At 54.0% G+C, this 10752-nt stretch overlaps 1 protein-coding gene across 1 annotated transcript; it reads left to right on the top strand.

Moving 5' to 3' along the window:
* Positions 1-131: 131 nt before the first annotated feature.
* BCL2L10 (BCL2 like 10) lies at positions 132-3484 on the top strand. The gene is made up of 2 exons (XM_076347756.1): positions 132-598; positions 2317-3484. Exons 1-2 carry the CDS (start codon positions 197-199, stop codon positions 2446-2448), a joined length of 534 nt encoding a protein of 177 aa, XP_076203871.1. The 5' UTR covers positions 132-196; the 3' UTR covers positions 2449-3484.
* The last annotated feature ends 7268 nt before the right edge of the window (positions 3485-10752 follow it).

Consider the following 10752-nt stretch of genomic DNA (forward strand, 5'->3'; position numbering starts at 1 on the left):
CCCCGCCCCGCGTTTGGCTTTCCACCGCGCCGGGCCCCGCCCCGGAGGAGGGGAGCGCTCCCCAGCGCCCCGGGGCGGGCTGGGCTGGGCTGGGCTGGGCCGGGCCGGGCCGGGCCGGGCCGGGCGGAGGGGCCGCCCCGCCTCTTAGTCGGCGGCAGCTGCTGCTGCGGGGCCGCAGCCGCCGTGGGCCGCCGCCATGCCGGGCTCGCTGAAGGAGGAGACGGCGCTGCTGCTGGAGGACTACTTCCAGCACCGCGGCGGCGGCGCCGCGCTGCCCCGCAGTCCCACGGCGGCCACGCTGCGGCGGGCGGCGGCCGAGCTGGAGCGGCGGGAGCGGCCCTTCTTCCGCTCCTGCGCGCCGCTGGCGCGGGCCGAGCCGCGGGAGGCGGCGGCGCTGCTGCGGCGGGTGGCGGCGCAGCTGGAGGCCGACGGCGGCCTCAACTGGGGCCGGCTGCTGGCGCTGGTGGTCTTCGCCGGCACGCTGGCCGCCGCGCTGACCGAGCGGGGCTGCGGCGACGGGCCGCGCTGCCTGGCCGCCGCGCTGGCCGCCTACCTGGCCGAGGAGCGGGGCGAGTGGCTGGAGGCGCACGGCGGATGGGTGAGCGGGGACTGGGCGGCGGCGGCGGCGGCGGCGGCGGCGGGGGGGGGGGTCGGCCCGGGCGCGGTGCAGCCGCGCGTCCCCGGGAAGACCGAGGGTGGGGAGCCGGGAGCCCGGCCCGGCACAGGGGCCTGGGGTGGGTACGGGGAGGCCTGGCCCCCTCTCCCCGCTTAGCAGAGCGGGGCGGCCCCCCGGCGCCGTGCTGCGGCTTGGCCCTGGCGGGTATTGCCGGGGAAACGTGCAAGCGTACCGACCGGCGATGGGCGTGAGCGGCGCCGGCGGGGAGGGAGGTCTCCGCGGAGGAAGGCTGCAGACCGCCCGCGGGGTCTGGTTAATTCGTAGCGACACGCAGCGGGGGCGCGCTGGGGCACTTAAGGCGCCTGGGGATGTCCTGTGGCTTAGGCCAGTTCTCTAAAGGTGCCGGTGGCCAGCCTTGCCAAGCTGCAGCCTCCTAAAAACACGGGAATGATGCTGCGGGCTCGTGGGGGCAAGGTTTGCCTTCTCCTCAGGTCCGCGCTCCTGGGACTTTGGAGAGCAGGCTGACACAGGTCTTCTCCCAAGCGTAAACACAAAACACCGATGCGCCCGTTCTTAAATATGCCTGTGTATGAAGCCGCCATCCGCTAGACCTGCTGCTCTGGTTCCTGCTTGTCCTGAAACTGGTCGGGCCAGGGCCTCGGGAAGGTGTGGGCAATAGCGTTAATGTACGTTGCGATGTAAAGTGGCGGCTGCTGTTGCTTTCTGCCACTTGAGATGCATGCTGAAAGTACGGCTTTTAGGGCGTGCAGGCAGCTCTGCCTGCGTTTCTGAACAAAATGTCAGCTATCCCGCAGAACTGCACATTTCCTATTTTCAGTCCTAGTGGAATATTTTATGCCAGTACAAATAAGCACTAAAAATAGAAAGGGGGGGAAGCAGCCACTGGTTTCGTTGGCTTTTCCAGAGACCAAGATGAACTTGGTTTTCCAGTGGTCACTGGTCCATCTGACTGCTCGGAACAGTATGGTTGGCTACAATATACACTGTCACTTAGCAAAATCACGTTGCCTGTTCGCTCAAATTAAAGTGTAAAGAACAAAGTTCCGGAAGAAATTAAGAGTATAACTTGTTTACATAGACATCTGCGGAGCAGAGTTCAAACACGACCATCTGGAGTTGTATTGCTGCCACTTCTGATTATCACAAATAACGATCTGGGAGAGCAGCTGCCAGCTTTGCTCTGTCATAGGTCAGCTCTGAGCAGTGTCCACTTGGCCCTTCCAAGGGAGTGTGTAATCAGTCCCGCGTCCACCAAGATGGGACCGGCTATGGGCTCCTGTCTTTCAAGTGGAAATTTCCATATCCTGTGCTTCAGATACTTTCTGAAACTTGAATGAGGGGGAACAATGCTGGCAGCTTCCATCAGAAACTTGCCTAAAAGGGCAAAAATAACATAATGACATGCTGAGCATCTCGATAGGAAGTTTGCAATTGTCTTTTGAGCAAAGCGTACAAACACTTGTAGCTACTGCCTTCAGTCGCCTTGTGCAAAGGCTCTCACAAAGCATTTTTGTGTGCCCAAGGCAGCAGGCTTAGACTTTCGTGATTAAAATAGAGACTTCTGCAGCTGACAAACGCCGTGCTGGGAGTGTGAAGCAAACTGTGCTCAAAGGCTTGTTAAAAGAAATGCGGTTAATTGTAAGCCAACCAACTCAATGTCCTTTCTCTTGCTTTTCTAGGATGGCTTCTGTCGTTTCTTCAGCAGACACGGGTCCCAGCCGGCTGACCAGAGCAGTACCATAAGCAATGCGATCATGGCTGCAGCGGGGTTTGGAATAGCAGGATTGGCTTTTCTCTTGGTGGTGCGGTAGGCTGATGAATGGATCTTGCCATGGGAAAGTACTCTCAAAACTGACGGTTTACCAGATTTCACTCTATTTTCTATAGAACAGACCCTCTAAGAAGAAGTTTATATTTTTAAACTGGCTCGGAAAACTATCTCACCAAATACTTGGCTATAAACTGCTTCACTCGCTACCCAGTAACAGCACAAACAAATGTGTACTAAACCACCATTTGTGCATGGTCAAAACCTGTCGTCTCCAAACATCCTCTGGACTTTCTTTTTGAAGGTGTAACCTAAACTTTAGCATGGTTCATGTACTGTAACTTCTGAGTGCTCAATGTTATGCTAGGAAAACGTTATGGTGGACTTGCTACTAAACCCTCTGTTCGAGACGTCTTATTTACATGGAGGCAAGTCTTGGAACCTGCCTTCCATTAATACTGTAAAGTGGCGAACGTTGACTGTGACTTAACATGATTTATGGCTTCAAATGCAGTGCACAGCACTTGTTACCGAAAGGCAACTCATTGGTTGATTTAGAGCAATTACTGCCCGTGGTGTGAGAGGCATTAGGGCTTAATATAACATAAGGCTGATTTCATTACACTACAAGAAGATAAGAATTGATACAGGACGGTAATGGCTGCAGTAGTGGTTCTTACTGAAAGGAAAGGAATTTAAAATATTAAACCTTGATTGGTATATTGAAATCCAGTGGAGGCTGGAATTTCTCTGGATTTCCTTGAGAAAACGAGAATTTCCATATATCTTAATATATTTTTGAAGTATTTATCACTGTATAATACTTGTAGCCATGACATCTTTATTTTTGTTTAAAACGTAATGCTGGTTCTTGTCACTCTAGTGCGTATCAAGCGTTGTCTTGTTTGAGTAATATTTCACTCTATTTTCAACATGCTGTGTATTTCTCTCAGTGGTTGTACAAATTGCCTTATGTTTCTGGTAGCTTTTAATAACGTTCCTGCGTTACTCATAGCGTGTACAATTTTACTATAGTGACTTCAAAGGTGAATAAATGTTAAGTATTTTTATTTTAAAAACCTTTCTGCTTACTTGATCGGATGGGTGATGGTACTCGGACAGCGAGTGTTTCGGTGCTTACCTGGATGCATCAGTTTGTACCCACCTTCCTGGTGCTTTGACCTGAAACGAGGAGCTGTGCAGCACCAGAGCAGTGTGATACCAGCCTTCGTTGCAGAGGAGTCCTGCAGTCAGAACTAGGGGTAAGACAGCCTAAGGGGAAAATCCAGTCCAAAAGGCCCATCTTCACCACTGCGACTGGAAATAACCTGGTGGTTTTGTAGGCCAAAATTTTCCAAAGTTTGCTAGCGTAGCTGGGTACAGACAGGCTCCTCCGAGAGCTGCTCCTGCTTGTAGAGAGCAACAAAGCTCTTGTTTATTCTCTGCCAAGACTTGCTGCTGCCTTTCTCTTTCACACATGCATGCTCTTTTACCAAAACTGGAGTTTCTGCTGGGAGTTACGATAAAGACTGAGCAATAGGTGATGGAGTTCAACCCTTCTCAGATTAGTAATACTGAGCAGCTGTAATTTTTGAGGGTGTTGGGCTTAACACTTTTAAAAAGCGGTCTCATGCTCCCGTCTCCAACTCAGATGTTTCTGTGGCACTGGTGGCTCTGATGCCTGTTGAACGGTGCAAGCCCGTTGTTCAGCCTCCCTCCCTGGCCGCCCGTTGGCCCACCCCTCTGCCCTTCGAGAGGGTATGACCCTTCATGGGAAGAGCACCCGGCGGGCGGCAGGCTTCCTCTTGGGAAAGATCAGCCTGGCAGCCGGGTCGGCATCGCCGTGGCCGGCAGCGGCCACCCTGCTTCTCCTCCTGCTGGCCACCGGGCCCTGGGGTGGGGTGTGCGGCGGGGGCTGCGCCCCCACACTGGACAGAGCAGCGTTGTGCCGGCCGGCCGCAGATGCGGGGAGAAGGACAAAAAGGGACATTCAGGGACGGTAAGTCCCGCGGAGGCGGGAAGGAGCTGGCAGTCCTCCCCCTCACGCCGCCTGCTCTGAACAAACGTCTGCTTGTTCTCTGACTTCCAGTTCTCTAAACTCTGGCTTGGCTCCTCTCAGCGAAAGGATTAAGACCCCGCGGCGTGGGACCGTCGTGCTCAGTTCCTCTCTTGAGTTCTCACAGGGACGGCGCCTGCTTCTGCGGCAGCTGGATGCTCTCGGGCATCTGCCTCCAGTCCTCCTGGGTGGCCAGGAGGCTGCGGTGCTTGAAACTGGCTACGGTGGGAGTGAGCTGGCTGGTGCTGGGAAGTGAAGGTAGTTTCCAAAACGTGGGATGCTTAGGGGGATGTGTGCTGAAAAGCATGGCAAACGACAGGGCAAGAAATGGTCTAAACAGAGGTCAAATGTTGCATGGAAACGTCCTGCTGCGGATCTCAATGTCTCCCCAATATCAAGCAGGACAAAGATAATATATCAGTATCTTGATTTCCAGTGTAACCTGATCTGGCAGGCCCCACAACAGCAATAGCGGAGAGGATGTTATGCTGGTTTTCACACTGTGCTCTGGAAAAGAGAAGAAAACAGTCTGGAAACGTCCTTGAATAAAGTCACATCAGCCTTTGGCGTAAACCTGACCCTTGACAAGGTGCAGCTTGGAGAGTGTCTGCCACTCTTCCTTGGCCTGGGAGAAGCTGGGGGTAGGTTTCCTAAGAGCTAGAAGAACCGGGGGTAATTTAGGAAAGCTGTAAGGCTCAGACAGGAGACTGCAGTGCAGTCAGCAGCGTAGAAGCAATGCTGCCTGTGGCTGCCTGGAGCCAGGCTGCTCCGGTCTCTGCTGGCAGCCCGCACCCGAGGGTGCTCTGCTCAGCCACCCTGAGAGCAGTGGGCACAGCCCAGGCCGCCAGGACCCACGCTCCCTGCCCTGGCACTGGCAGGGGGTCTGCCTGTCCCAGCCAGAGCTGTGCTCCCCGAGCCCCTCTCTGCTGCCATGGGACCGTGGTGATGTAGGATTGAAGACTAGGGCTTAAATCACTGGAGCCCCATTGATTTCGGGCCAGTTTAGACTAACTTACGTTTGCCTGACACTTCTGATTTTTTAAATGTTTTTTTCCTTCGTTTCAGCCTGACCGTTTGCCTCAATGAAGTCCTGTATTTCAACTGAAAACTGCTGCTCATCCTCTTTTCTGCCTCAGAAAAGGGAAGCAAGACGCTGCTGTTCCTTTCTTTAAATGCAGAAGGAGAGTAGGTGGTGTTTAAGCACAGGGCTGCGTCTAATCCTCATGACAGCTTTCAGATCTTCAGCGTTGGTGTGCTTCCCGGGCAGGTGGTGGATGCAGCAGGCTTCATCCTATCTAACAATTAGCACGCAGTAATTGCTGTAGGCTCTGCTGGGGCCCCAATGTGCCTACGCCTGCAGAAGCCATCAATCGTGGGTCACTCCGAGGCGCCCGAGTGCTGGGCAGGGTCTTGTGTTCGAGGGGAGAGGAGAGAAGTGAAGGTGCTGGCTGAGCTGCGGCCACGGCCTGGCTGCTCGTACCAGTCCTGAGTCTTCCCTGCTCTGCTGCATACGGAGACCTTTGCAGGGCTGAGAGGCGGAGAAGGCGGCATTCCCAGCTTATAATGTTATTCACAGTGCTGGAGCCGTTAGTGTTATCTGCTGGCGCTGCACCTGCTCCCTACGCGGTTCCCTTCTGAAGGGGCATCCATTGTAACCACGGGCAAAGGCTGCCGTGCTGTTGCAGGAGCCCAGCTGCCTTCTTGTTAAAGGAAACAGAAATTTATTCATCAGGTTTCTTAAGAGTGTTGAACCAGCCAGTGGGTTTCTTTTTGACTTGGAAAAAATGAGACGCTGTTAGAGCTCAAAAAATGTGAGTTGCAGAATGGTGTTATATGGCAGTTTGTGAGCTGCTTTGCTGTGGTATGCAAAAAATCTGGTCTGGCACATCTTGCAGAAGGAATTGGTGCTGGTGCTGCGGCCTTTTCTGCCCGCGCATGTTGGCATCCTGAGGGGGTGCAGCATGGGTCTCACCTGCAGGCTGGTACACAAGCCCAGGCAGGACGGGAGAGCCCTGTTACAAATAACTTACCAATTGGGCAGCCAAAAAGACCCCCAGCGAATCACTGGAAGGAAAAAAGATTAAGTGTGTAGCATTTATTCACATAATTTCACTTCTTGTGTTCATTCAGTTTGGATAATGAAAACAAACTTCTGGCTTTCACTTCTGTTTTTCTGGCTGCTTTCTGTACCAGACTCGAGCTGGGTCGTCCTTGCGATGAGAAGATGTGATGTGGGGAGAGCAGGCACAGCTGGGAAATGACTTGCTTTCAGGTTTGAAAAGAGTCAGTGTAATTCCTCCATTAAGTGCTGCTGTTATTGGGAGCGCTTAACAATGTTACCTTCAAACTTTTAACAATTATCCTGTCACAAATTGAAGTTCTTAAATGAGAACAGAGTTAAAAATAAAAAAATAAAATCCTGATTTACTTAAAGTCAAATGTAGGAAGTATAAAAATCAGCTCTGTGCTGAACTAACAAGACTGTTCCGTTGGATTTTTTTCTCTGCCTGGGCTTGGTCTGTTTGTTTTATTCAAATGAGACGAGGAAGAGAGGACCTGGCTTTCCTTGTCAAATAGGTCTCCTTTCAAACAGGCCATTTGTTTCTGCCCAGCCTGTGATAAGTTTCTAGCACTACGGCCCGTAACCGATACTCGCAAATTGGCAATCTCGTGGTTTCTGGATGTTCACCCATTTTGTGTCAGAGCTGACGTGCGTTACATGTTTCTGTTGGTTAAGAATTAAACCTATTAAAATGTCTGGTTTAATTCAGTAGGGGACCATGCCAGCTATTGGGGCGATTGAAATCCATGATGTCCTGTTGTAAGAGACACTGCAGCACAGGGAATTAGAAAAGCCTGTTCGCAGAGAGCCACTGTCAGCACTGCAGAAAGTTTGTGCTCTCTGGATTTAATCCCTTTAATGATTCTGACCTGTGACAACAGTTCACTTGAGGGAGTTCCTGTGTTTGACCCAACCTGCTCTTTTGTTTGTCTCTGAACAGCTCAGCACATGGTGAATAACAGCAGGAACCCCACACCCTGCTTACAGCTTTTGGATACTGTCTCTTTTTTTTTTTTTTAAATGTGGCTTGTACCCAGCAGGGTCTGAGGGGAATGATGGCCTGGCTCAGTCTAACCGCAGGGAAGTTGTCCGTGCTGCATTGCACCCTGGGGAGGACCAGGCATGGTATCTGGAGCTCTGCTATGGGCAGCCTGCTCTGCAGCCTGACACCAAAGCCAGGAGCCCTTGCTGGCGCTTTTGATTTGCAATGCATAATAGTAAAAGTGCAAAAGTGCTTGGCTTCATCAAAGTGCTAGAGAGAAAGCACTGTCTGTAACGTGCTGAGCTAATAGGTGGTTGGCTGCTTCTTAGTAGATCTCAGTGTCTTTAGAAGAACCCCAGACTGTTGTAATTAATTTCTAAGCATTAATTGTGAAGCTGTATGATGAGCCCATTGGAAACTCCTAAAATACAGGCAGAGCCGTGTGGCTCTGGCGAGGAGTCAGTGCAGGGCAGGCAGTGTTAACTCTTGTCTCTCCGGGAGCTGCCAGCAAAAGCTCACTCAGCACCCGACCTCCTGGCACATAGGCTGGGCCCTCCTGCTCCTCCGGCTGGACACGGCTGCGTTGTGCCCTCGCCAGCCTGGGGCTTTCCCACCTCTCCCAAGACAGAGGATGCACTCCCAGACGTCCCAGCAGGCTGCCTGCGGGAAGCGTGGCCGTGCTGGGATGCACCCAGCATCGCCCTGCTCCGCACGCTGGGCTGTGCCCCAGGCAGCACGGCCATGCTGCCTCTTGGTGCCAAGCGCAAGGCCGTGAAGGAGTGGTTGTATTGGTGTTATACTGGGTGGGTGGTGGTTAGATGACTTTCTAATGATTATAATGCATGAGCAAGAACAAATTCCACCAGTCGGGTGTAAAATAACCATGTAAAACGGTAGTGACGAGACCGGTGGCAGCCAAGAGCTGATGGTGCTTGACACGCAGGGCAAATGCTTGTTTGCTGATATCCAGCACGTGCACGGTGGGCACCTTGATACAGGCAAACGCTTTAAATGTTGGCCCTGATTTTACTGGGAGCCTGCAAGTGATGTGGTTCCTTGAGCGTTTCATACCCAAGCGGGATGGTGGCATTTTCAAGCAGAACGTGGGACGTGATCCAGCAGGTGCCAGCTCTGCTGAGGAGGGCTGGATTCCTCCCTGGGCCGGATCCTGCCTCCTCACACAGCCCCATACGGGGCAGCACCGCTGGGCAGGGACGGTGTCCCCTGCGACGGGAGCGTGGGGCTGTCGCACAGCCGCTGCCTGCTGCGGGTGAAACCCGGCCCTGAAGATTCAGCCAGTCAGTATGTGGTTTCTGTCCCAAAACTCCACAGATACCCCTGAGCTTTCTGGCGTGCGAGAAGTCTGTAAAACATGTGCAGGATTTGAATTTTTTTCTCTTTTTTTCATGTTTTTTCCCTAGCCCCAAAGAACGCATACCTGCAGTAGCCCTGCTGGCAGTCCCAGCGTGAGCACCCTTCCTGTGCGGGGCTGCTGCTCAGCACGAGTCACACTCACAGCCGTAGCGTGAAGAACATCCTTTTATGTTCTTACTGCCAGTCACGTAGGCAGCTCTCTGCCATAACGGCATCACCTTTCCCCTGCCCTAGAAAAAGAAAAATTATTTTCTCAAAATCTTTCAAAAAGGGCACAAAAAACTAGACTGAATCTTTAAAAAATAAAAAAAATCCTCTGGGGTCTTGTGTATTGTCCTTGGTGCTGCTCAAAGCAGAACACCACCTGCCGCTCTGAAACCCTCCCAGTGTTTCTGGTCACTTTTTCCAGGAGAAGGTCTGTTCCATGGGAGGAAAAGGTTAAACGTGGGAGTGAGTAGGGCAAAAGATTATGTGAAACAGAAATCCCGGCGCTGTTTGTTCTGCCATCTGCTCTACACTCGATCCAGGGCTGTGGGTGGTTTCCCATAGTGCTCCCGCTCCCCTCGCTGCCACGCGGCCGGCGGAGGGCTTTGAACTCCCGGAGCTCCTGGCACTGCACTCCTGGCACTGCAGAGCCGGGTGAGATTTCTCCCGGAGGAGCTGCCCTTTGGCAGGGCAAAGCTGGGTGCTGTGGCCTGGCCACTGCACTGGAGCTGCCGCTGAGAGCCCACTCCAGCGGCGATCCAGAAAAGCACGGACTTCAGCGCCTTTGGCACAAACAGAGCGAGCACCAGGGGATGCCGGGGTCAGCGCGTGCCGTGCCCGTAGGGAGAGCCCGGGCAGGACAGCCTCTGCTTCCCTGGGAGTGCTCAGCATTTCATCTTTGCAGCGATGCACCAGCGGTGCGAGATGCTCCCTGGCGAGCGGGGCAGCCCGTGCCCACCACCTGGCCGCTGCCGCCGTCCCTGCGAGCCAGCGGCGGGGCAGGCTGAGCCCCACATGGCTCTGTGCCGGCGCACCATCCTGCTGGCAGCAGGGCCTGCCACGCGTGCCAAAGCGTGGGAGGACAGAGGTGTCGCTTGTCCCCGCTTTGCAGACGAGGGACCAGAGCACAGAGATATGCAAGAGCCTGCGAGCGGGCAGTGCTGGGGCACGCCGAAAGCCCAGTGCCTGCGGCCCACCCTCAGCCACAGCCGGCAAAAGAAGGGTGAAATCATCTCACCTCTTACCTCCAGGTCCCCTTTCTGCTCTGCCCCTTCCCCCAGCCCCCATTTCTCTGCTTTCCCCCTGGTTCCCCCAGCCCAGCCCGGCTGTGCAGGCTGCACACCCTCTGCACCGCACGCCTCCTCCGCCTCCCTGCCCACCCTCCCCTGCTCCGCTTTCACTTGGGAATGTGACCTTGCTCTCTAGATTATTTACAGACAAAATATTGCTGCAAGCCTGTGGAAGGGTTTTCTGTTGTTTATTTTTAAAGTGACTGAATTCCACAAAAAATGAATTATTTCAAGGGGCGTGTGGGGCCTGGTGGGAACGCTTTGCTCTGTTTGGGAACAGGCTGCCTGAAGCCGTCTCCCCTGGCCAGCGCAGAGGTGCGAGAGGCTCTTAATTTCCTTCGCTATAGGAAATGATCTGTCTCTGGTTTTCTTAGAGAAACCCACCCCCTGCTCGGGGAAGGCTGCCAGGACGGGACACCAGCGTTAATGGGCATGTGGCACGCACGTAACTGGGACCTGGGCTCCTTCCCCGAGGCGTGCGTGAGCCGGTGCATAGTGCTGGTTGTGGGGAAGAGCAGAAGTGGGGGCCGCTTTCCGTGGCTCCCCCTCCCGCACCCCTGGAGCCGGGGCTCTCCACTTCCCCTCGCTTGGGAGCTCCT

Source organism: Aptenodytes patagonicus, chromosome 10 (assembly GCF_965638725.1).
Source record: "Aptenodytes patagonicus chromosome 10, bAptPat1.pri.cur, whole genome shotgun sequence".
NCBI lineage: Eukaryota > Metazoa > Chordata > Aves > Sphenisciformes > Spheniscidae > Aptenodytes > Aptenodytes patagonicus.

Bases quoted from the DNA above. Each gene is read 5' to 3' on its own strand.
- BCL2L10 (XM_076347756.1), top strand. From the start codon at position 197: ATGCCGGGCTCGCTGAAGGAGGAGACGGCGCTGCTGCTGGAGGACTAC. The intron at 599-2,316 runs GTGAGCGGGGAC...TTGCTTTTCTAG, and splicing joins TGGAGGCGCACGGCGGATGG to GATGGCTTCTGTCGTTTCTT.